This window comes from Phacochoerus africanus, chromosome 5, assembly GCF_016906955.1.
Source record: "Phacochoerus africanus isolate WHEZ1 chromosome 5, ROS_Pafr_v1, whole genome shotgun sequence".
NCBI lineage: Eukaryota > Metazoa > Chordata > Mammalia > Artiodactyla > Suidae > Phacochoerus > Phacochoerus africanus.
This window is the reverse complement of record NC_062548.1, coordinates 63,103,405-63,130,062: the sequence shown is the minus strand read 5'-3', so window position 1 is coordinate 63,130,062 and position 26,658 is coordinate 63,103,405. Positions and strand designations below refer to the sequence as shown.

The 26,658-nt window shown below is 49.6% G+C and overlaps 1 protein-coding gene across 1 annotated transcript in view; it reads right to left on the bottom strand.

The window, feature by feature from the left end:
- The window catches only part of POLR1A (RNA polymerase I subunit A), a 79,626-nt gene that overhangs the window by 12,624 nt on the left and 40,344 nt on the right, over positions 1–26,658 (bottom strand). The window contains exons 15-27 of the mRNA XM_047781608.1: positions 17,210–17,359; positions 15,757–15,940; positions 12,749–12,831; positions 12,473–12,631; positions 10,921–11,019; positions 9,316–9,468; positions 7,892–7,974; positions 5,318–5,483; positions 4,297–4,518; positions 3,262–3,476; positions 1,719–1,886; positions 730–865; positions 99–256 (exon numbers count right to left, since the gene is read on the bottom strand). Coding sequence (XP_047637564.1) covers positions 99–256; positions 730–865; positions 1,719–1,886; positions 3,262–3,476; positions 4,297–4,518; positions 5,318–5,483; positions 7,892–7,974; positions 9,316–9,468; positions 10,921–11,019; positions 12,473–12,631; positions 12,749–12,831; positions 15,757–15,940; positions 17,210–17,359 — 1,976 coding nt within the window. The remainder of the gene's footprint in view (positions 1–98; positions 257–729; positions 866–1,718; positions 1,887–3,261; positions 3,477–4,296; positions 4,519–5,317; positions 5,484–7,891; positions 7,975–9,315; positions 9,469–10,920; positions 11,020–12,472; positions 12,632–12,748; positions 12,832–15,756; positions 15,941–17,209; positions 17,360–26,658) is intronic.

Here is a 26,658-nt window from a genome sequence, read left to right as displayed (position 1 = left end):
TAGCCTGGGAACTTCCATGTGCCGCCAGTGTGGCCTTAAAAAAAAAAAACAAACAAAAACCAACAAAGTCAAACAACAAATGTGGCCTGAGTCCTGACCTTGTTTCCATGAAGTGCAGGATATCCTCGGGTCTCAGGCACTTCTCCTGCTGGTAGCAGGCGTATGGCAGGAACTGAAACCGCAGCTGATACACCCGGAACTTGGCCTGATTCTCTCCCATAGAGAAGGACTCCTGGACGTCAATTTTCTCCAACACCTAGAACCGAGAAACAAAGAGAACCCAACTTGCCCAACGCCTGGGGCTGAGCATTACAAGCAGGTTATGGGAAACCTGAGTTGGGGGGGACAAGGGCTGGGACCACAAGCCAAAACCTGGACTACACTCCAGTGAGTTCTGCTGGTGTAGACAGATCCCAGGGGGATGGGATGGGACCCTCAGCCTGTAGGTCTCACTTCCAGAGAATGGCCTGAGGCAGTGGGGGTGGGCTTCAGTAGGGCTGCTAAGCTAACCCAGGAAGTGTCTTTAATTTTAAGGCACCGAAGAATGCTGCAGAACCAAAGAAGACTTTGAAAGCTTCCCTATCCATCCCCAGCCAGCACCTGGCAGAGAGAGCCTCCCTCTCATTGGTGGAGTCTGAGCCCAGGGTCTGAGCAGGTAGCAAAGGCTGTTCTTTCCGGAGCAGGGGACGTAGGGGAAGGTGCCTTCAGCTGTCCCAGGGAGACAGTTACCTCCCCGAGGCACACCCTGGTGAGTTGCTTCTTCAGGCTTTTCACTTTCTTCAGCGCTCTCCTGGTGTTGAACACAGGCACACTCATCATGGGCGTCTTGATGTTGGCGCTGGCCACCATGAGGATCTCCCTCAACCTGTCAGGGAACCGGGCAGGCTCGATCCTGAGGGCACTCGGATTCTCTATCTCTGTGAAGTCTTTCTCCCAAACACCTCAAGAGGTCTTTGGGGATCTGAGAGAGACCCTGGGATCTCAAGAGGCAACAGACTGATCAGAGAGTCCCAGCTCTGGCCCTGTGTGTGACAGCAAGTGACTCTCCTGTCAGCTTCCTCCACTGGAGTGAGGGCTCCTCGAGGATGGGGCTGCGTCTCCTTGTTCCCTGTCACGTGTGCCTCGCATGGGCTTATCAGACGAATGAGAGAGGCAGGGAAGGAAACCAGCATCCGCAGCGCTCCCACTGGGTGCAGGGACCGTGCACTGCCCAACCACACAGCCCAAGTGCACGGTGGGCCCTGCCCTCCTTCCCACAGAGCCTGAGGTTGAGGAAGCTGGGGAGCCTGGGTCACTCAGCGAGAAAGCAGCTGGGCAGGCATGTGAGTGTGACTCCCATTCTCTCGCCCAAGAACCATTATCCAGCCGGGTGCGCCCTTCTGCATGAAGGGCCAGGGCCACTTCGGGTCTCGCTCAAGGTGAGTGGTGCCCCTGGAAGTTGGGCAACCATGTGGGCCGATCCAGGAGCATGGGGTTTCACAAGCATCCCAGGTAACTTACACAGAGGAGTCGGCAGACAGAGAAATGGAGATTCTAAGAGGCTTGGGCATGGATCTAACCAGAGGCAAAGTCGGGCTCTAGAAATTCCAACCCTGACCCCCTCTTTGATGAGACTCTGTCTCATTGGCATGCATGCACACGCTCACACACGCTCTGATGAAATGACTTCTTTCTCCAGGGGTGGGCTAGGACAGACCCCAGCCCGTGCAGCACCACACCTTGGGATGCCCAGGGTGACGTTCATCTCGCCTCTGCCGGCAAAGTGGAAGGTGTTCAGGGTCATCTGTGTGGAGGGCTCCCCGATGCTCTGGGCGGCCAGCAGGCCCACGGCCTCACCTGGGTCGCACAGCGAGCGCTGCCACTTCAGCTGCAGCAGAGTCCTCAACCTGGAGGTGGGGCGGGGACAGCGGGGAGCAGGGGAACAGTCATCACCCACTTCTCGGGAGCCAGTGGCACCACCATGAAAGCAGGGTGTGTGGACCCATTACCTCTCCCTCTTCCTTGTTTTCCCTAAGCAATTGGTCTTTCTGAGCTTCAAGTCCTGCCCATGACCCTGAAATGCCCTAAATGACACAGCACCCAGCTGGGTGGCTGAAGCTCTAGATGTCTAGGCTCCAACCGTTCACATTTGCCCGGAGAATGTCACAGAGCTTGTGCACTCACCGGTCACATTTTCCTTTGTTGATTCTTTTTCCCCCCACTAGCTGTGACAGTCTGGATAGGGCTTAACCTCCCCCTGTACAAACTAGGAAGAGGTTCACTAAGCAAATATGGGGCGCTGTGGGGCAGGTGGGAACGGAGCAGCCAGGCTACAGCAGATGACCTGGGGCTTCCAGCTCTGCAGCCCAGGCTTAGAGAGCAGAGCAGGAGGGACCCCCTGAATGATCCAACCCAGCCACTCAGAGCCCAATGCTCCACCACCAAGAATGCACCCTGGGCATCTGTGATTTTTTTTTTCTTTCGGTTTTTTGCTTTTTTAGGACTGCAACCGTGGCATATGGAAGTCCCAGGCTAGAGGCTGAATCGGAGCTATTGCTGCCGGCCTACGCCACCGCCAAGGCAACTTGCGATCCATGCGGCGTCTGTGACCTACACTGCAGCTCACAGCAATGTTGGATCCTTAACCCACTGAGAGGCCAGGGATCAAACCCACATCCTCATGGATCCTAGTCGGATTTGTTTCTGCTGCACCACAACGGGAAGTTCTCATTTGTGATGTTTTAATCCACTGCTGCTCAGTGCCCGTCCAAGCCTGGCTTCCCACTTGCCTAGACCGAGATGTTTTTTTCCCGTTTTATGTTTTTGTGAACAAGTCTAAGCTGTGGACTCCATGTGGTCCTTTTTCGATGGAGCTTTGAAACCCGAAGCTCAAAGGGTGACTGGAATAACCAGACCCAACCCCTAATGAAAGGCTGGGACATGGCGTCACAGGGCAGAGGATGGCATGTCCCAGGTCACAGGGCTGGCCAATGCCCTCTCACTTAGCCATGCCCACCACACCAAACTCCAGAGCAAGGTCCCCTGTGCAAGTCTGTGTCCCCAAGGTGCACTCTCCTCCATCTTGGCCCAGGTCAGGGCTGCACTCCTGCCTACCTGCTCCCCTCCATCCGGAAGCCCTCTGGGCTTGCAAGGTGCCCTCTCCTTCACTCCCCTCCCTCCTGCTGGACTCTCGAACCCAGGAGGCTGCCAGCCGGGCTGGGGAAGGGCCTGAGAAGCAGACTCTCCCTCTGTCCGTGCTGTGTGGTGAGTCAACGTCATTACCTTTCGAGAGAGAGCTCCGACTTCTCGTGACTCTTCTCTGCCTGGGCTGCCCACTCAAGGCTGTAGTCATCCATCTTCTTCTCAAACGTTTCTGACACTGATGCGAAGTAGATGTCCGGGCGCCACACAGACAGACTGGGGTCGGGACAAGGAGCCGCCTTCTTCTGGTATTTCCTTCGGCTTTGCTCATCCAACTCACCCCACATCCTCAACACCTGAAAGGAAGGATGGGCCTCAGCCAGGCTGGAGGACACCAGGACGGGGCTTCTCCTGCTGGGACACCCAGCAGGAGAAGGAAGCTCAAAGGCTTCAAAGGAGAGCGGGGGAAAGAGACTGAAGCCTGACTGCGATGAGAAAAGCATCTCGACATTTAAAATGAGGAGAAACTGAACCACCCCAGGGGGCACTGCGTGACCATGACTTTGAGCAACTGGTCCCGGCCTGTTTAAGCACAGGCACGGTGATTGCAGGAGTTTCTGTCCAAGCAGGTTCTTGTCGAGTAACGTGGGGCACTACTACTAATGATACCGGCATGAGAGGCAAAGCCCAGGCTGTCCCAGGGCAGCCAGGCCACAGTCACAAGCCAGGTGACTGTGCTGGAGCCCCGCTTGTCCCCCATCCAGGTTTTCACACGCTCCATGCCCCAAAGCTGTTCCATAGCACCCAGCTGCATTTGGCTGATGGAGGTTCCAGGAGCAAAGGGGCGGGTGGGAGGAGAGGGAGGCTGGGCATCTTTCCTCAGCTCCTCTTAGGGGGTCTCTGAGGAGCCTGGGCCTCTGTCCACTACGACCCTCCCCACTCCTGGTGGCTGTTCCTGCCTTCGGCAGGTGGGGAACCCCCCTTTCCAGCCCTGGTTAGCGTCCTGAAACCCTGCTCACACCTTTGTAAAGATTTCCCTCTATAAATTCTTATTTGAGTGCCATTTGTTCCCTGACCCACAGCGAAGGACACCATACTTCGTTACTGGTACCTTCCACGGAGGAAAAAACCCTCATCCCTGAAGCCCTGGCCCCCAGTATCACCCGCAGTAATCACCTGGTGAGTCTCAGGGCTGCGGCCGTTCTGGTTTGCGCCCTCGAGGTTCAAAGCTTTCACAGCTGCCTGAATCTTCTGGGAATAGTTCAAGAAGGCGCCCTCCCTCAGCAGGGAGTTAGAATGTCTGCTTTGCCATTTCTTGATGGCTCTGAAGTGGCGGAGAGCTTTTTTGGGCTCTGCTCTGGATAAAACCTCACGGAGATGCTTCGATTTCATTATCACCTAAACGAACCACACACACAAGAACAAAAAGGGATGAGGGTGGGCGTGACACATGGGCCACCTCACACAACTTTGGCAGTGGCCTGGATGGAGCCTGCACAATGCCTCTCGGCGGGGCCTAACTCTGCGCCAAGCAGACTTGGGAGCTGAGCTCACGGGGAGACCAGCACACTCAGAGTGCTTCCAGAACATGGAATTTCTGGGAAGAAAGGGAAGAAAGGAGGAGGAGACAAGAGCCAAGGTGGAGAGGAGCCAGCCTCGGGGCATAACCTTCTATTTGACCATCTGTTGTACGACCCTGGAGAGGTCATGGCAGCTTCAACCACCCAATCTGCCAAACGGAGTGACTAAGGCAGCCAACCCCTCAGGCTGTTAGTGACTGCTCACTAACAGTCACTCTTGGGGCAGCGAGGTGAGGTATGAAAACCATGAGCCTATGTGTCAGAGGGCCCAGATGCAGACACAAGCCCTGGCACCCCCCCAGCCAGTGACTTAAGCTCTTCCTCAGTCGCCTCAACTATAAAATGGGGAAAGAAGCACCTGAGTCCCCAGGCTGCAGGGAGGGGGAAGCAGGCAGCAGCAACAACCACTTGGGGCTGTTGCTCTAGAAGAGTGAGAGCCTCACAGAGAACAGAGGGGCTCTGAAGATGTCAGGTGTTAAGGCACCGCCTGGCGCTTGTAAGCTCTTCGCACTCTACATTTTAGCAGCCACTCTGAGTGGGTGGCAAAGCTCAGGGTGGGAGGCCCACCGCACGGCCCCGGGCCACCACCCGCTGGCGCGGGGGGTTGGCAGTCCTACCTCGTAGTTGCTGGCGAGGAAGGGGAACTGCTTGGGCTGCAGGAACTGTGTCTTGGGGATGTCCAGGCCGTCCTCCCCGTACAGGAACTGCACCACACTGCCGTCGCTGTCCCGTACCGTCAGGTCATACTGGACGACCAGCCCCTCCAGGTGCTTGATGATGCACCTGTACAGACACTAGCGGCTCAGTGCCCACTGGGCTCGTCCCCTCACGGGGCGGCCTCTGGCGGGGCGGTGGAAGGCAGAAAGGGGACTGTACTGTAGCTGAGCAAGCCTCTGGGGCAGGATGGCCCCCGTGCCCCTGGCTCTGACCTATGGCATTGCTCCCGCCAGAGGCCACAGCCTGAGGGGTTGGCTGCCTCTGCTCTGCCTTGGCTCCTATCTCCGGCCCCTGCTGCGGGGCAACTGCTGGCCCTTTTCCTCTCTGGGATGGCAGAGCTCCCCGGGGACCCGTGTCCTTAGGTCCACAAGGCAGGCAAAGCAGCGGGGCAGCCTCCCCATCCAATGCCATCAACCCAGAGCTTGTCAGGACAAAGGGGACACTAGGAACTAAATGCTGATGTGATACCCCTGCCGGAGCCTTTCCTCCTCGGCGCTCCCAGCGGTCAGCTGCCTCCCTCAGCCTCTCCCTCTGTGGCCCCAGGGCTGGCCTCAGCCTACTTCTCTGGCACCTTGCCTTGGCTTCTCCTCCTACCACCTTAAGAGGAAGGTTCCTGGGAGCTACTGTTCCCCTGAGCTCCAAGGACAGAGCTCAGCGTTAATCACACTGTCTTGCATGTACACAGCCTGGGTCAGGCAAGGCTGGTGTTGGGCACTCAGGTCCCCTTTGCTAAAGATGCTGAGGCACTGGTCACCCCTGGGACTGCAACTCTCAGCATCAGCACCAGCCCCATAGGCTGCATCTCCAGGCCTCTCCCTAGCCTCAGGCCCCCCACCCTGGAACGTATCCACCTGCATATCCTGCCACTGCCCCCTCACGCCAGCCATGCCTCCCCTCCTCTCCCCCCATGCAGCATCTGGTTTTCTGGACCCCGTGCCACTGCAGTGCCACGGGGCCTAAAAAGCCAGCTGGGTCCGACATGTCCTGCCCTGGGTGCTTGCCACGTCAGCTTCTTCCCTTCCATCGCCACCATCAGGAGGTGGCATGGGTGATTGCGCTGGCCTCCTCCAGCCCCTCTAGTCTCAACTGTACTCACCCTCTCCCCCATGAACCTCCACCCGCAGTCGGAGCCTGCAGAAATCTGTGCCCTTTGCCCGAAATGGCCACTGTTCTTCCATTCCAGCCAGCATCCCTGGTACCCGCCTCCCTCCTGCTCTGCCTTCAAATGAATGGCCTTTGAGGACTCCCACCCCACATGGACTCCCGCCACACCCACGCTTATTTGATCATTTGTTTCCTAGCTTTTTCTACGCTCCACAGGTATTTGTAAATGATTTAAGAGTTTAGAGGCGTGGAGTTCCTGTCCTGGCTCAGTGGTTAACGAATCTGATTAGGAACCATTAGGTTGCGGGTTCGATCCCTGGACTCGCTCAGTGGGTTAAGTATCCGGCGTTGCTGTGAGCTGTGGTGTAGGTCCCAGACGTGACTCGGATCTCACATTGTTGTGGCTGTGGCTGTGCCGTAGGCCGGCGGCTACAGCTCTGATGAGACCCCTAGCCTGGGAACCTCCATATGCCGCAGGAGCAGCCCTAGAAAAGGCAACAAGACCAAAAAAAAAAAAAAAAGAGTTTAGAGGCGTAATGTCACCTCTGCCCTTGGGAGGATCTGGCCCTAGAATCCAGGCCCCTCAGAAAGGGAGCTCGTCCAGTGCATGGAGGCATGGAGTACCCCCGCCACCAGCTGTGCTGCTGAACCTTCCCAGGGCAGAGTGCCAGCTCAGGATCTTTCCCCCAGGGGATGGCACATCTGCAGTTACAGAGGCCCTGAGTATGAACCTCTGAGCTCACACGCTACCAAGCCTTAATTTTTTGCTTTTTAGGGCTGCATCCACAGCATATGGAGGTTCTCAGGCTAGGGACTGAAGTGGAGTTGCAGCTGCCGGCCTACACCACAGCCCCAGCAAGGCCAGATCCGAGCCGCATCTGCTACCTATACCACAGCTCGCCGCAACGCCGGATCCTTAGCCCCTGAGCGAGGTCAGGGATTGAACCCATATCCTCATGGTACCAGTTGGGTTCATTTCCACTGTGCCACAGCAGGAACTCTACTACCAGCCCTTTAGAAGGGGAAGAATACTTGCTATTTTCTGTCTCGGGCCACCCATGGACATTCTTTTAGTTTTTTTTTTTTTTTTCTGTACCCATAGCATGTGTACCCAGCCCAGGGATCAAATCCAAACCACAGCTTTAGAAACACTAGATCCTTAACCCACTGTGCTGGGCCAGGGATCGAACCCGTTGCCTCCACAGTAACCCAAATAGCTGCAGTTGGATTCTTAACCCACTGCATCACAGAGGGAATTCCTTAAAAGTTTTTTTCATCCAAAAGGCTCTTAAGTGAATTGTCAGTGAAAACGTGAAAGATGACAGAGGTGAATGGATGGACCCAAAGGCGGTGGAGCAGGTGCCCTTTACCTTTGGAGATAGCCCGAGCGGCTGGTCTTCACCGCAGTGTCCACCAGCCCCTCTCGCCCGGCCATGCAGTGGAAGAAGAACTCCTGTGGGAGAAGTGGGACCAGGTCCCAGGGGTGGCAGTGAGGACAGCATGCTTCCTGAAGGGCAGCTCGGGCCGACGCCCCCAGCAGCCTGGCCTGATCTCCTAGGGCCCTTGCTTTGCCGGCTCCCATGGCCCCCAGGACTTCCGGCCTCCCCTGGAGTGACCTGTCTCATCCTGCCCGAAAGCAAAGGGACAAGCGTAGGAGCAGTGCCAGCTCCCGTCCCAGGAGCTGGGGGCTCTGCCCACACACGTGCAGTCTGTTCTCCATGCCACACCCCACTCTGTAGACAGAAACGGCATGGGCACCCTGTCACTGTTCAGTCCAGGCTACATGACTGAATTCTGCTCCCAACAGTGTTAACAGAGGAATGGAATATCTTCCAAACTCTTCTACAATGTGAAATACACTCGTGTGCACACATGCACACACATGCAAAGACCTCAATGAAAACTTTATGAAAGGACCCCATCCCTCACTCTGCTGCTTTACCACCCTATTCTCCTTCATTACATAAAGGCCCATCGCTATTTATTACGATGATTTCAGGATTCACTAAGGGGTCATAACCAGAGTTAACAAACCTCCGGTCTACGTCAGTTCTCCACCATCCTCTGCCAGAGGCCACAGACGACGCCTGCGGTGTCTGTGTGGGATGAGGGGGAGCCCTGGGTGCAGCCAGGGCCTTGACACAAAGAGTCGGTCCTATTCACAACCCGGACTTAGTTGTCTGATCACAACAGGTGTCCTTGCAGAGACGCACTAGACCAGGCAACAGAAGGTACTGACACTCAAAAAGCCATTTCCGACACGGGTGAGGAGAAAACCTTTCTCTAGGGGAGAGTTCTGTTGCTGATGAGGAAGAACCAGGCATTTGCTACAGCTGCAGCCGGTTACTCTTCCCAGCGTCAAGGAGGAGCCATGGGCGGTCCTCCTAGGAGGGCCCTGTGAAATAAATCTCTGCGGAGCTCCTTCTGGCAACGGAGAGCACCTGGTGAGGGGCCTCCCCTCCCGCAGCTGCCTTCAGATGCAGGTAAGCACCGGCTGAGAGAGGACACCCCGCGGGAAGGGGGAGCTGGGATGGAGCTCATTCATCTTTCCATTAACCAGCATCGCTTCCTCAGCCCGCGACATGCCAGGTACCATGCAGGGCTCAGCATTACAAGGGAACGGGACATGGTCATGTCTTTAGGGTCCTCACGGGCCCTGGGGTCTGGTGGGTAAGCAGGGATGGCCTGGCACTTACTCCCTCACTGTCCTTGCTTATAGGTGTTGGTGAAGGTCATAGGCCCCCTACTATCGAGGCTGGAAACGAGAAAAGCCAGAACAAACCAGAATACGTACAGGAGGCCTGATGCCTGTAAGGAATCTGCCAGTGACGAAGCCGCCAGCCCTGGGGGTGAACTCATAAGGCTCGAAGCAGGGCAGTGACTTGCCGGATGCCATCAGTGGGGGTCTCCGGCCTTCCAGTTCGATCTGACCCAGCAGGCACGAGATCTGCGAGACAAGAAGCCCACAGGGAACTGAGGATCCACACGGGCATTAAACAGCAGGCTGTCCCCTGGGGCACAGGGGCCTGCTCTTCCAGAGAAAAAGCACAGATGCTGAGTTCCTGAAGGCCATCCCAGATTTCTAAAGGAATCAGGAGAGCTTAGGCTTCCAGAAAATAACTGTCTTCCACTAGTTGACTGATTGGATCTTTCACATTTGGGGTCAGTTGAAGATCAGTGGTATTTGTAAAAAAACATTTCAGAAGCATTATGTGTCACACCCAGAAGGGACCACCGAGTCCCAGTGGGGACACTGAGACTAACAGGAAATATAGTTGATTGTGATCCTCAACATTCCAAGGCCAGGAGTTCCCTGGTGGCTCAGTGGGTTAAGGATCCAGCATTGTCACTGCTGTGGCTCTGGTTACTGCTGTGGCGAGGGTTCAATCCCTGGCCTGGGAACTTTGACAGAGGGGCAGCCAAAAAAAACCCGAAACAAAAAATAACATTCTAAGGCCAAAAGAGAATATAACTGCCGACTAATACCCTGGGGTGTGGGGTGGGGAGAGCTGCATGTCTGGATTTTACTTAATCAAAAGGGCTTCCTGATGGCCTCCAGCATTTTTTTTTTATTTCTTCTTTTTAGGGCCTCACCCCCAGTATATGGAAGTTCCCAGGCTAGGGGTCAACTCGGAGCTACAGCTGCCGGCCTACGCCACAGCCACAGCAATGCCAGATCCAAGCCTACACCACAGCTCACAGCAACACCGGGTCCTTAACCCACTGAGTGGGGCCCGGGATCAAACCCACGTCCTCAAGGGTACTAGCTGCATTCATAACCCACTGAACCACAACAGGAACTCCCCTCCAGTCCTTTTAAGCCCACTGCTATTGCTCCTCTCTATTCAGTAAACAATGAAATGGTGCTTAAGACCTTTTCAAGGTCAAGATTAAAAAAAAGTTGTTAAAATTTGTGACCTGCTTCGACAGCACTGCACTAATCTGAGGAGATAATGAGCCAAAAATTAAAGGTTAAGAAATCTCTAGGACAATGCCTATAATGTTAGACTAAATGGAAAAAGCACATCATGCAAAATTTCAGGATCTCAGCTAAGACTATATATATATATATATATATATAGTATACATATATATATATACACACACGCAATGTCTACATATAATATGAATATGTATGATAATACAGTATGTAAAGTTACAATATATATCTGTGTGACAAACATTAATAGCTGGATGTTTACATCCACACTGTCTGTAACACTGGCACATTAACCGTGGTTAAGCTCCTGTACTGATTTCTATATACCGTTGTGTTTTTCAGGACTTGCCCCACTTTGTATGGAATGTGGTTCCTTTTAAAAACAGAAACAAATCTGAAGAGGGTCTCCTGCAGAGCCCGCCCACCCTTCTGCAGACCAGCCAGCCCGCCTGGGCGCACCTGCATGGTGTTCACAGTTGAACCCTTGGCTCCCGACTGGACCATCATCTGCAAGTTGTTCTCTGGGAACTGTCTGTGCAGGCCCAAAGGCATGCACGCCTGTGGATTGAACATACATGTCGGTCAGTGACTCACTCCCTTGGGAATCCCAGGTTGAGAGGCTAAGTCCAGGCGGCACAAGCCGACTCAGACTCTTTATCTGGAGAGGAGTGCCAGCCGGATCCCATTCCGGGTAAGAAGTCTCATCCGGAATCAACCCTTTTGCGAGAAACCCTAGAGTGATGTCTAACAGATGGTCCTGGGCACCGCGCTCTCTTGGCGCCTCTGCTAGGGAGCCGGGAACGAGTTGGAGAGGGGCCAGTACATCCAGTTTGTGATTCTGAAAAGCAGCTGGTTAGAAATAAAACCTAAGGCAATGCCATCGGGAACTGGCCTAGCAGAGCCTGGCCTGGGCCTGTGATGATGAGTCTGTGCCACACTCACGATTCCCAACACGCTGCCCAAGCACCAAGCTGGAGCCTTGCTTCTGCTCCAGGGCCAGTGGAAGTGGGCAAAGCCCCAGGTGGATGGAGGAGATGGTGGTGGGGTAGCTCTGAGGCTGTCCGAGCCTCTGCCTAGGCTTGCGGAGACCCAGTCCCATGCAGGAGAGGTCGATGGGTGGGAAGAGATGGAGGAAGAAGCAATCCTGAAATGCTTCTGAGACAACGCCCCACCTGCAGCACCCCAGCAGTCCTGGAACTGAGCCTCCTGGTTCATGGGGTGCTGGGAATGCTCCTCTAAGCATGGAACTCTACCAATGGGGTCTGTGTTCTTAGCAGCCGAAGGGACACTGACAGCCAGCCAGGGAGTTGCACAAACAAACACTGATTCTGCTGCGTGCCGACCTCACTTCCTCTCCTCCTCCTCAGGGGGGCCTCAAGGCCCAGAAAGCAGGGTGCAGGCCAGGTGCGCTGCCCTGTGCGGATACTTACCCCTCCTTTCTCGGCTGCGGGAAGGGGCTTTGGAGGCCTTGCAGAGTGCTCACCCCTCGCCTAGAGTACTGTGCATTTGAGCTCCTGAATCCCCTCAGCGCCGCCCTCAGGAGGCAGGTGCTCTTCCCAACCCCACCTCCAGGAGGCCTGTTCACTTCACAAAAGGCCCGAAATTACACAGCAAGTGTGTGGCAGGGCCAGGATCCCAACCTGGGCCTTCACCCCACCTCCCTACACAAGCAGCGCTGGTGTTTCTGATCCTTCATGCTGCCGCTGCCACTGTCCCCCACAGTCCCCTGTGATGCAGTCACCCCAAAATACAAGCATTTAAAGTGAAAAACAATGCAACACCATCTCTCTCAGCATTCATCAAAGGCCTTTCCAGACCATAACTGGGTGAGGGAACAAAGCCCAGGGCTTTTCAAAACAAGCAATTCCACTCACCCCACCTCTAATCTCATCTAGTCAGCTATTAAACGGCCACACTGCTCCAAAGGGCCCAGGGTGAGAATCAAAATGTAATTTTTGTAAAAACCAGCATCCAAAGTGGTGGTGGTAAGTGCACATGCTGCTGGGCTAACCTTGTTAATTTCATTGCTGTGATGGTTCACTTCCTCCTTGAACTTCAGATCAATCATGTTAAAATCCCTCTGGTCTTTGCTCAGATGGGCATCCTGCCATTTCCCTCGGACTTCATCACACGATGCTGCTTCTGGCAAGTTTAATGCGGCCCTGACGGCCTAAAACGAGAAAAGGAACACGTTGGGGGGCTGGCTACAGCCAAGGGAGGGGGGCAGGGGCTCCCCCCGTGGGAACCCTCCCCCCACGCAGGTGGCAGACTCCCAGGCCCTCCTCACCCGGGGCCCACAGCGGGTGGACTCTTCAATGATCCTGTGTCTCCTGACATCAGCCCTCGGCTTGACCAAAATGTCCTCCACGCCTGTAAAGTGAAACAGACAAGCCTGGATGGGACCGGGCCTGACTACTCACCAGGCTGTAAACGTGGTGAGGTCAGGACATGGAGCATGGAGCCACACATGCAGGAAGCCCCTGAATAATGACAGTGACGGTCACACCATCATTAAGAGACTGCCACCACCTCTTACATGCTTATTACCTTTTTGGGGAGGGGGGCAGGCCCACAGCATACAAAAGTTTCCTGGCCAGGGGTCGAACCTGTGCCACTACAGTGGCAATGCCGGATTCTTCATCCACTGTGCCACAAGAGAACTCCCAACTGTTTAGTGCTTTACGAAGGACAAAACTAAGGCTTAAACTTGAGGCTAAGGTTACAGAGGTAGACAGTAAACCCAGGCTCAAGACCCCAGCTGTGCTCTTAGCCACCAGCTCCACTCCCGCCACTGAATCAATACATGCTGGATGAGGAGGCCAGAGATGAAGAGGTTTGAGTTTGAGAAAAGAAGAGAGGGAGGGAGAGGACACCTTGGTTTTGACCCCTAGAGGTCACACGTGGCAGTGACCGCCCTCTAGAGCTGATGGAACGCATGTGCAGATACACAGATATACTCAAGCCTGGGGGACAGAGACCACCACCGCAGAGTCCCCCTCAAGCCTGGGGGACAGAGACCACCCCACTGCAGAGTCCCCCTCAAGCCTGGGGGACAGAGACCACCACCACAGAGCCCCCTCCACTGCTCCGGGAGGAGGAAAGCCTGGGTCACTTCAGCTAAGCCTGTCCTCCTGGCTTCAAAGGGGTCACTTCCAGCCAAGCCTGTCCTCCCAGCTTCAAAGGACTGAGGAGTGCCTCACTTGGGGTAGGACATCTTTCACCAACTATTTTCTGTTTATATCTGAGAGCTACTGGACTCCAAGGTCCCTCAGCCAAAATCTGAGCAGGAAAGGCCACAAAGGCTGCACTGCTCTCAAGAGCAGGGAGAAGATGCTGGGACCTCCGGACGCAGGGCCCCAAAGCTGGAGGGCCACTAAAGAACCCGTGTGAGTGGCAAGGGGAAGAAACCTTCCCTCTGTGGGGAAGCCACAACCATGAGAGTGGGTCCTTCCAGTCCAGGTCGCCCTACCATCCCTTCAGCAACCTCGGTCCCTTCAGCAACCTTGGCCCTGAGGGCCCTGAGGGCTGGACGGCACCACCACTAGTCCTGCCTCCTCTCAGAGCTCAACGCCCAGCCTGGCCCCGCTCCCTCAGTCTCATGGCATCAGACGGCCTCTGTACCCAGGGGACCAATTTCTCCTCGTACCATCTGCTAAGCTGAGCTGTGAGCCTGGTTGGTTAGGTCTGGTCCTCGCCGTGGTCTGGGTGTGGGATCTTTCTCTACTTTAAAAAAATTTATTTATTTATTTATTTATTTATGTGCCTTTTTTAGGGACGCACCCGTGGCATATGGAGGTTCCCAGGCTAGGGGTCAAATCAGAGCTGCAGCTGCTGGCCTACACCACAGCCACAGCAATGCCAGATCTGATCCATGTCTATGAGCTACACCACAGCTCACGGCAAGGCCGGGGCCGGATCCTTAATCCACTGAGCGAGGCCAGGGATCAAACATGTGTCCTCATGGATACTAGTCAGGTTTGTTACTGCTGAGTCACAATGGAACTCCCTCTACCTTTTGTTTTTAAAGGTATTTGTTGTAGGGTGCTCATCCCAGCAATACAGTGAAAACCAGGAAAGAGCTTAGTCTGACAGCAGGAACTGGGTACCTAAATTATAGCACACCTCTACAACGAGAACTGTAGCCAGAGACCTGAAGAGGTTGGTTTATATCAGCTTGCCCAAAAGGACATTTATCAAATACATTTGGAAATGAGGTTGGGGAGTGGGGAGGAAAAGCAGATCCCAAAACATTACGTGGCATAGGATCTTATTTCTTCTGAATGTGTTTGTACTTGGAAAGTCTAGAAAGACACACATTAAAGCAATATTGGTGGTTATCTCTGGCAATTGAATGCTGGGTGATGTTAAATTATTCTCATGTATTTGTCTGGACTTTTCCATAATTAATATATATTATATAATTACGCAGGCTCCACTGTAGGCCAACCAGCAAACTCTGGCTATGGCAGGCCACTGGCCTGGGTCTGCTCGAGAGCCAGTCCAGGCATCGTCTCCCTCCCAACATCAGTGGTCTTGTCGGCTGGATGATTCCCACGCTCACTGCGGCACATGCTCAGTACGCAGTCCGACCCTCACTCCTCTCAGGAAACTGTAGAAGGGCCTGACTCTGTTCTGTGTACCTGGAGATGCACTGCCCTGAAGGAGCTCAAGGCACAGAAAGTAATGGCACACTTCTTTTCTTTTTGCTTTTGGTTGTTTTGGCCTCCCCTGCCACATGCAAAAGTTCCCGGGCCGGATATCGAACCTGGGCCACAGCAGTGACAACCCCGGATCCTTCTCCTCTGAGCCATCAGAGAACTCCACACCTGTTTTCCTTCTCAAAGCCAAGTTCGTAAATCAATGGGTTTCCAGGGAGGAAACCAGCGGAAGATTCCTCTTTCCATCTTAGCATCACCTGGCAGTTCTGCCCCAATGTGGTGTTTCCAACAGAGCCAATGCCCCTGCTGTTGGACCTCCATTCTCTCTGGCAAGTGCTCAGAGGGTTCTGGAGGGGCACTTGCTGGAGAGAATGGAGGTAAATGGGAAAACACCAGTCTCAAGGACTAAAACCATAAACGGTGGGGGGTGAGAAAAGACTGAACGGAAACTGGTGTGTGACAGAGAGACAGACTCTACGCTACATGAAGAAACACTGAGAAGCAGCAAGGCTAGGACACATCACTGGTGGCCAAGTGAGGACGCCCTTGTAGAAGGAACCTGGCCATCCCCAGGGAAACACGTTGGCAGGTGCACCGGCCAGTGAAGGAGCCCTAGGGCCACCTGCCCGGCACTCACCCAAGGTGAAGCCTCTATAGAGCTGCAGGTAGGCGGTGAAGAGGCGGGCCAGGCAGGTGAGAACCTTGCCGCTGGTCTCCCCGCCGTAGATCTCGTAGCAGCAGTGGACCAGGCCGTAGGCAGAGCTCCCGTAATGCGCCTTGTCCAGCACCCCGCACAGCAGCTCCCCATCCCTGATGACCACCTGCAGAGGGACAGCCACCAACGCTGCATGGAGATGATGCCTTCTGGGTGAGTCCTGCCACACCCACCCCGTGTCTTAACCTTATTGTAACCTGCCTCAAGGCCTTGATAACAAGAGGTGGGGTATAAATGGAATCATTTTTTTTTTTTTAAATAAAGGAGGCGAGCACTAAAAAAATTTTTTTTCAGGGACTACATCACATACACACACCCCTCCCTACATTTCAGTGAATTATATCCCTCTGCTCCCTCCACCCGTCTGTAGTGACTTGGGGTCAAATATCCTTGAGAAACACCTTGTGAATGGAAAGGAGAACACCTAGAACCCGAACTTCCTAACCATGACCTTGGCCTAGGTACTCCCTCCCTGGTACCCCGGGAGTAAGAAAACATAACCTAATATCCTTCAGGGCCTGAATGTGTACTTCCATAAAGTTGGGTTCAAGGTCAGAAGCTAATTACAGGAAGGCTTTCCAGTGCATGATGCCGCACACGTTAAGAACATGATCTATGAGGGGAAAGAAAGCAGGCAGCTTTGGTCCTGAATGGAATGCGTGTTAGACCCTAGGACAAAGCACTTGTGAGCTGAGGCCTGGGGGATATGCCCCCACAAGGCACACGCAGGCCTTGGCAATCTTTAGCGTGGGGGCCACAGTCCCCCTCTCTGCCTTGGGGCTGTCTCCGAGGCCTGGAGCTGGGAGGTGTCAAACCTCATGGTAGGGTATCCAGCCACTCTGGGGTCTCAGGGAAAAACACAGAGTCTGCACTGTCAAGCTTGGCAGAGTTGAGGTCAGAGGCTTCTGCTAGAGAAGCCTTCTCAAAAACTGGTTATAAGTTATTTATTTTAGGGCCGTGCCTGTGACATATGGAGGTTCCCAGGCTAGGGGGTCAAACCAGAGCTGCAGCTGCCAGCCACAGCCACAGCAACACCAGATCCGAGCCATGTCTGTGACCTACACCATAGCTCATAGCAATGCCAGATCCTTAACCCACTAAGTGAGCCCAGGGATTGAACCCGCATCCTCATGGATACTAGTCGGGTGAGTTATCACTGAGCCACAACAGGAACTCCTGGTTATGAGTTTTATACTGAGAGCCAAATGCTAGTGGTTGACCCAAGTCAGCACAGCTTGGGTCCAACTCCCTCCCTTGAGGCAGGACTCCCCTTCCTGCACATGTGCCTCCATGTCCCTGCCATGGTTTTAAATCAATTTGCTTAAACGCAGGACTAGAAGTCTGTAGCCTATGCAGCTGGGGCAGGCAGCCACACCTGGGACTCGCACATCAAGTTGGGGTTAAAGCCGGGAACGGGCCGAGGAGCCTCCTTCACCCAGGCTTTGCCACCAATCTTTGCCTTTCCCGATAAGTTCAGTGGGATCTGGTCCTCCGGGATTATGTTGATGAGCAGCGTGGACACGACCTGGAAGGGAAAAAGAAGACAAAGCTGGTGGTCGAAAGAAAAGCTGAGATGTTTCCTTTTAGGACTGCCGGTCCCTCTTCATCCTGAAAGGGGACAACTCCACTCCGATGAGCTGCGAGTAAAGCAGAAAAAAGCAAAAAACAAAACAAAACAAAAAAGGGTGGACAGTTTCACCTCTGTGGGACAAGTTGATCTCAGTTTTTAATTCTTCTGTTTACATGACTTAGGAGGGAGCTTAGGAGTAGAAAATTAAGTTCCTGAATAGACCAAAGGAAGGAAAGGAAAAGATACTGCTGAGGGGTCACAGTGAAGAAAGATTTAAATTGGTATGTGGTAAAAAGGTGGACAAAGACAGCAGGCTTGAGAGAGATGCTACCCTCTGCGAGGGAAAGGCAGCTGCCACGTCAGGCCCTGACTGAGGATGTCAGAGGCCTCCTTCCTTTTCAGGCCACCTCAAAGCAGGCGACAATGATCACGCATAGTCAGGAACGTCCTCCCACAGAACAGCTCTGACTTGCCAGGGCGCCAGGGAAGAAAGGATGCAAAGGCAAAGAACCCAGAGTTTTCCCTCTGAAGAGCTTCACAGAGCAGGCCCGAGGCATCCAAATGAGAATTGGGCTTGGCCTGCAGCAAAGCCGCGGGGACAAGGGAGTGTTTCAGTGTCTGTGGACTGTGGGCAATGCTGTCCAGGCCTTAGCACTGCTCCTTTGTAGGATACAGAGAAGATGCATTCGTTCACTCAGCAGTTATTGAGCTCTATCGAGCGCTTACCATGAACCGGGTAGGCGCTGGGGGAGAAGTGACCACAACAGGCTCTGCCCTCAGCGGAGCCTCCATCTTGAGGAGAGCCAAACTGTGGAGGAAAATAAATCGGGGAAGGAAGACCCAGAGTAGAGCAGGGGGAGAGAGTCTTTGGTATTTTAAATAAGACAGGCAGGGAAGGCCTCGCCAGAGGAGGACAGAGCCCCACAGAGATTACAGCACATGGTTCCCATTGTGGCTCAGCAGGTTAAGAACCCAACCAGTAACCATGATGACACAGGTTTGATCCCTGGCTTCACTCAGTGGGTTAAGGATCTGGAGTGGCTGTGGCTGTGGCGTAGGCCAGAACCTGCAGCTCCAATTTGACCCCTAGCCTGGGAACTTCGATATGCCGCGGGTGCAGCCCTAAAAAGACAAAAAAAAAGGGGAGAAACAGGAGCGCATGGTTCAGGCAGAGGCTTTCAGTTTAGGGTAAGAAGGAAAGTTGTGATCACAGGAGTGACACACTGATTTAAGTTTTAACAGGATCACTTGCTCCAGATACTTTCCTAGTCTGGACTATGAGGCTAAATAAATGCTGCAAAGAGAGTTCCCTGGTGACCCAGCAAAGATCTGGCATTGTCACTGCTGTGGTGCAAGGAGTTTCCGCACGCCACACGCGAGGCCAAAAATACATATATACATATCTACATACCGCAGAGAATAAGCCTCCCGACAATGACAAGGACTGGTACTTTAGAAGTAGTTATTAAAACCAGCCGAGCAGGGAGCACCATGGGACAGAGTCTCTGTATGGAGCACAGCACAGGGCACCCTGGTGATGTGACCACCTGGCCGCCCCATGGCTCCCACACAGTTCTAATGTATATATTAGAACTATGCTAACATATATTGTTTTACAGAGCTAATATATATTGTTTTCCTTTTTACGGCTGCACCCATGGTATACCGAAGTTTCCACGCTAGGGGTCAAATTGGAGTTGCAGCTGCTGGCCTACACCACAGCAACTCAGTATCTGAGCCACGTCAGCGACCTACACCACGCCAAGACCAGGGATCGAACCTGCATCCTCACAGACATTATGCCGGGTTCTTAACCTCCTGGGCCACAGCAGGAACTTCGGAAATCAATTTTGTTGACTGGGATTAATTATGGCTTCTGAAAGGCTAGGGATTCCTTCCCTTGCCCAGCTGGGCCCATCAACATGGCTGCCCATTCCACACGCAGCTGCTAACGGGAGGCCATGGGAGGCCCCCAGAGAGAGGCAACTGCTCTCTAACAAGCAACTGCTCCATAGAAAACCCTTTCGGGGGTGGGGGGAGAGATAACCATGTATCAGCTCCAGAGAGGCCAAGAGCACGCATTCCCAAAGACACAGCAGGCTGGGGCAGGCAGCCTGGTCTAACAGGCTACCAGGGCTGAGGAGGGCTGGGAGCCATCAGCTGGCTTCAACAGCTCTTTGTGTGGCTGTTGAAGGCCCCCCAAAGCAGCGTCTCTATGGGATCAGGGCAGCTATGAGAGCAGCTGCCTTTTCATGAATGTGCACCAGGAGCCGGGGGAAAACTGACAACAGCATCTTTAAAGAAAGCAGACAATACTCTTTGTTACCTCAACAGAAAACGACCGGGAAGGTCATGGCCCTCGTCCTTCACAAGGTCGGCACTGCCAGGAGAGGGGGGTGACTTTCCTGGGATGCTGACCACCAGTGGCACTTCAACCACAGTGCCACATGCACAGTGGGGACCACCAGCTGGGCACGATCAGGAATGGAAACCCTGAGAGAAAGGTAACAAAAACATACATATCCAACCATCTAAGGATGGAGGATGTGACCTGTCACCTCGTCTGTAAAATCAAGGGAGCAGAAAAAGCATCTGACAATCTCAACACACTTTCATGATAAAAATACTGAACAACCCATTAATAGAAGGGAACATCATCAAGCTAATAACGGGGAGGTGTTGATGGAAAACCTACAGCTACCATCAAAGGCGACACTTTCTGCCTAAGGTCAGAAACAAGAAAAGAGCGTGCGCTCTTGTCACTTCCACTCAACAACATTCTAGGGGCTCCAGCTGGGGCATCAGGCCTGGAAAGAATAAACGGCTTCCACATTGGACAGTAAGAAGGAAAGTGACCTCTAACTGCAGCTGACACAACCTCATGCAGAGAGAACCTCAAGGAATCCACAAAAAATTATTAGAGCTAGAAAATGACTTCAGTGAGGCAGAAGGACATGAGATCAACATTCAAAATTCAACTGTGTGTCCATACAATGAACGATCTGAAAATGAAAGTAGGAAAACTCCATGTACAATAGCATCACAAAGAATAAAATACTCAGGGAGCGTTCCTGTCATGGCTCAGCAGAAGCAAATCTGACTAGGAACCATGAAGTTGTGGGTTCAATCCCTGGCTTCACTTGGTGGGTTAAGGATCTGGCGTTGCCATGGGCTGTGGTGTAGGTCACAGACACAGCTCGGATCTGGTGTTGCTGTGGCTGTGGTATAGGCCGGCGGCTACAGCTCTGATTAGACCCCTAGCCTGGTAACCTCCATATGCCGCAAGTATGGCCCTGAAAAGCCAAAAAAAAAAAAAAAAAAAGAATAAAATACTCAGGAATAAATTTAAACAAAGAAAGGTAAAACTTGTAAGCGAGCAAACAGTAACATACTATTTATTGAAAGAAATTAAAGAAGATCTAAGTAAATGGAAGGACATCATGAACTGGAAGATGATACTATTAAGATGGCAATAACCCCCCCCCATCAATCCACAGATTCCATCTCTATTAAAATTCCAACTGCCAGTTTTGTATAAATGACAAGCTGGCCCTAAAATTCATCTGGGAATAATGCAAGGGACCCCAAATAGCCAAACAGTCTTGAAAAAGAACAAAGCTGGAGTCCTCCAAATGCAGAGGACTCACATTTCCAGACTTTAAAACTTTCTACAAAGCTACAGTAATTAGGATATGATATTGGCATAAAGATAGACATACCGATCAGTGGCAGAGAAATGAGAGTCGAAAACTGAATCCATACATTTGTGGCTTAATTGATTTTTAACAAGGGTGCTAAGAACATTCAATGGGAAAAGAATGGTCTTGTCAACAAATGGTACTGGGATAACTGTATATCCACTGGCAAAAGAATGAAGCTGGACCCCTACCTCATACCATGTGGAAAAATTAACTCAAAATGGATTGAATATCTAACTGGAGGGCTAAAACCATAAAACTCTTGGATGGAAACACAGCCGTAAATCTCTGTGACCCGGTTTTGGGAACAGCCTCTTAGATATGACGCCAAAAGCACATACAACAAAAGAAAAAAAAAATCAATAAATAGAATTTTATCAAAATTAAAAACATTTGTGTGTCAAAGAATGCTATCAAGAAAGTGAAAAAAACCGACCCATACAATGGGAGAAAATATCTGTGTATCATATATGTGTCATGGATCTAACAGACAGAACATATAAAGAAGTATTAGAACTAAACAGAAGACAAACAACACAATAAATAAGCAAAGGGCTTGAACAGACATATCTCTAAAGAAGATATGACAAATGACCAAAAGCACATGAAATGATGCTCAATATTATTAATCATAAGGGAAATGCAAATGCAAACTACAGTGAACCCCACTTCACACTAACATGGTCATTTAAAAAAATGAAAAAAAAGTAAGTGTTGGTGTGAATGTGGAGAAACTGGAACCCTCATACATTGCTGGTGGGAATGTAAAATTGTACAGCTGCTTTTGGAAGTCTGGCAGTTCTTCAAAAAAAGTTAAACACAGAATTACCACATGACCCAGCAATTTCGCTTTTAGCTACGTATTCAAGAGAAGTGAAAGTACACTTCCTATAAAAACTAGTGCACGCGTTCTCACTGCAGCCTTATTTGTAACAGCCAAAAAGCAGAAACAAGCCAAATTATCCATTTATCAGCTGGCAAATAAATAAACAAAATGTGGTATAGCCAAACAACGGAATATTATTCAGCCATGAAAAAGAATGAGGTACTGTTCATGCTATCACATGGCTGAATCTTGAAACATGTTAAGTAAAAGAAACAGGCCACAAAAGGGTTCCTACTGAGAGTTCCCGTCGTGGTGCAGTGGTTAACGAATCCGACCAGGAACCATGAGGTTGTGGGTTCGATCCCTGGCCTTGCTCACTGGGCTAAGGATCTGGCATTATGGTGTGGGTCACAGATGCGGCTCGGATCCTGCGTTGCTGTGGCTCTGGGGTAGGCCAGTAGCTGCAGCTTCGATTGGACCCCTAGCCTGCGAACCTCCATATGCCACGGGAGTGGCTCAAGAAAACGCAAAAAGAAAAAAAAAAGGTTCCTACTGTATGATACCATTTCTATGAAATGTCCAAAACAGACAAATCAATGAGAACACATTGTGATTGCCAGGGGGTGGGGAGGGAGGAATTAGGGCTGACTGCTAATAGATACAGGGTTTTTTGGGGGGGGTTATGGAAATGTTCTGAAATTAAACAGTACTGGTGGTTTTACAACACAGAGAATACACTAAAAAATCACTGGATCAGACACTGACTAAAAATGGTAAATTTTATGTTAAATATAAATTATACCTCAATTTTTAAAAAAAAAAAAAAGGGATACCAGACAAGGTGATTTGAGGTCTCTTCTTTCTGCACTAATATTCCAGAAGTGTATAATTTACTTTCTAGGCATAAAGTATGCTAGGGAGAAAAGATCATCTGCAATATTCTCATACTGTGAAGGATGGCAAAACCTCTAAGAATGAAAATTCATTACTTATTATTACTTAAATTATTTATATGAGGCTTGTATTAAACTTTTTAAAATGTTCTAAAAATTGAATGGGTTTCTTTTTATAAACTGTTTTGAAATGTGTATATCCTTTAACCCAGCAATCACGATTCTAAGAATCTGTTAAAAATATATACCAGTGCAAATACACTGGAACAGATATAAGTTGCGTGTCCACCACAGCACTACTCAGAATAGTAAAAACCAGGTAACAGCCTAAATGCCTGCCAATAGAGAGATAGCTAAATCAACTACAGTATGTCCCTATTATTGGGTAGAACAGAATGGGCTAAGAAGAACAAAGTCAATCTATACAAATGGACACAGAATAAATGCCACAATACATCATTAAGTGACCTAAATATATCACAGAGCAATTACAGGAAAGGGTCTGTCAACCTAGCACATAAAAACAGTTAAACTTCCTGCCATATACGGAGTATGTCAGGGTGGTTCAAATTAAAAATACAAATTAAAAAAGCCTGTGAAATTGGATTGTTATGATCATTATATAAGTACAGATGTGATAAATTCATTTGAGTAATAAAAAAAATAAATAAATAAAAATAAAAAAGCCTGAAAGAGTAGAACTCCCTTTGGAGGACCTGGTGGCTCATTTAAAGCCATCCTACAGACCCACTAAAGCTGGGATCTATGTGCCTGAGGATGAAGAAAACATATGCCTCAGGCACCAGAATATCAACGGGTGGTTTTAAATCCAAGCTCAAAAACTGAATGTCAAATTTAATCAATGGTTCACAGTTCTCCTGAGCAGGGATAACACAATTCCATCTTTATTTATTTTCTACAAGAGTATGCATGTACATGAAGAGTGGGACTAGAGGGAAAGGAAATTTTTCCTTTTTCCTTTCATATCACTCTTTTTTTGTTTAGTGAAAAACTTAGACATCACTTCTATAATGAAAAAAGTATTTAAAGGGCAAAGTTCTAATAAATGAAATCAGGAAGGTTGCTGAATACAATACCAATATATAAAAATTAATTGTATTTCTATATACCAACCATAAACAATTAGGAAATTTGATAAATATCATCATCTGTAATAGCAGTCCCTAGGAATGAAATCTAATGAAAGATGGACCAAGACTTTTATGTCACTAAAGGGATACTGTATTCATAATTTGGAAGATTCAATACTGGAAACATGTCCTTTCTCCCTGAAGGGATCTATAGATGCAATTTAATCTCAATAAAATTCCTTGCAGATATGTTTTTGCAGCAATTTAGGAGAAGACTTTCAAATTATATGGAAATACACAGGGCCAAGAATGTTAAGGCAAAAGAGCAAAGCTGGAGACTTTTATTATCAAAAATAAAAATTTAGGAGTAAACCTGACCAAGGAGGTGAAAGACTTATATGCTGAGAACTCTAAAACATCAATCAAGGAAATTAAAGAGGATTCAAAGAAATGGAAAGATATTCCATGCTCCTGGGTTGGAAGAATTAATATTGTTAAAATGGCCATACTACCCAAAGCAATCTACAGATTTAATGCAATCCCTATCAAATTACCCAGGACATTTTACACAGAACTAGAACAAACAATCCAAAAATTTATATGCAACTATAAGAAACCCAGAATTGACAAAGCAATCCTAAGAAGAAAACAAACAAACAAACAAAAAAAACAAGCAGACTTTCCCAGACTTCAGACAATATTACAAAGCTACAGTAATCAAGATGGTGGGATACTGGTACACAGACATACAGACCAATGGAACAGTACAGAGAACCCAGAAATAAACCCAGACACCCATGGTCAAGTAATCTCTTCAGCAAGTGCTGCTGGGAAAATTGGACAGCTGCATGCAAATCATTGAAACTAGAACACACCCTCACACCATGCACAAAAATAAACTCAAAATGGCTCAAAGACTTAAATATAAGACAAGACACCATAAAATTCCTAGAAAAGAACACAGGCAAAACATTTTCTGACATATATTGCACAAACGTTTTCTGAGGCCAGTCGCCCAAGGCAATACAATTAGAAACAAAAATAAAAAATAGGATGTAATCAAACTTATAAGCTTTTGCACAGCAAAGGAAGCCATAAAAAAAAACCACAACAAAAAGACAACCTACAGAATGAGAGAAAATAGCTACGAATGATGCAACCAAGCAAAGGGCTTAATCTCCAAAATATACCTAACAACTCTTACAACTCAACAGCAAAAAAAAAAAAAAAAAAAAAAAAAAAACCATTGAAAAATGGGCAGAAGCCCTGAATAGACACTTATCCAAAGAAGACATATGGATGGCCAACAGGCACATGAAAAAAACACTCAACATCACTATTAGAGAAATGCAAATCAAGACTACAATGAGGTACCACCTCATACCAGTCAGAACGGCTATTATGAATAAGTCTACAAATAACAAATGCTGGAAGAGGGTGTGGAGAAAAGGGAATCCCCTCCTACACTGTTGGTGGAAACGTAAATTGGTACAACCACTATGGAAAACAGTATGGAGAAAACTAAATATAGAACTACCATATGACCTAGAAATCTCACTCCTGGGCATCTATCTGGACAAAACTTTCATTCAGAAAGATACATCTACCCCTATGTTCACTGCAGCACTATTCACAATAGCCAAGACATAGAAACAACCTAAATGTCCACTGACAGATGAATGGGTTAAGAAGATGTGGTACATATATACAATAGAATACCACTCAGCCATAAAAAGGAACAAAATAGTGCCATCTGCAGCCAACATGGATGCAACTAGACATTCTCGTACTAAGTGAAATCAATCAGAAAGAGAAAGACAAATACCATATGATATCACTTGTATGGGGAATAAAATATGGCACAAATGCGCTTATCTACAAAACAGAAACAAAGACTCGGACAGAGAGAACAGACTTGTGGTTGCCAAGGGGAAGGGGGAGGGAGTGGGATGGCCTGGGAGTTTGGGGTTAGTAGATGCAAACTATTGCATTTGAAATGGATAAGCAATGAGGTCCTGCCGTACAGCACAGGGAACTATATCTAATCACTTGTGAAAGAACATGATAGAAAATAATACGAAAAGAAGAATGTATATGCATGTATAACTGGGTTGCTTTGCTGTACAGAAATTGAAAGAACACTGTAAATCAACTATAATAAACATTAAAAAAAAACAGAAAAAAGAAAAAAAAGATCAAAAAAACAAAACCCCCACAAAAGACCCACACATATACCAATCAGTTGATTTATGACACAAGAGAGACTAAAGAGCAATAGAAAGAGGACAATCTTTTCAACAAATGATGTTGTATCAGCTGGATAGTCATACAGGAAAAAAAATGAATCCTGACATCAACAATACCCACAAAAGTCAACTCCAGGCAGAGAGCAGACCTAAGTATGAAAGGTAAAACAATAAATCAGCTTAACAATAACATAAATATCTTAACGATCTTGGGGCAAATAATTTTTATATAGGACTAGCCATAAAAGGCAAAGCCTGGTGAATTATTTTACAAAAATTAATAGAATTTCTGATCATTAGAAAACAGCATTAAGGGGGAAAAGGCTAGCCAACAAATAGATGGTATTCGTAATACTATAATCTGGCAATGGACTCAGCCCTACAATATGTTTCTAAAACTCTTACCTAATGATAAGAAAACGGCATAGAATAGAAACAAGCCCAATACTTGAGCAGGCACTTCCCAAAAGATGAGATCCCAGGGACCTTAAGGATATGAA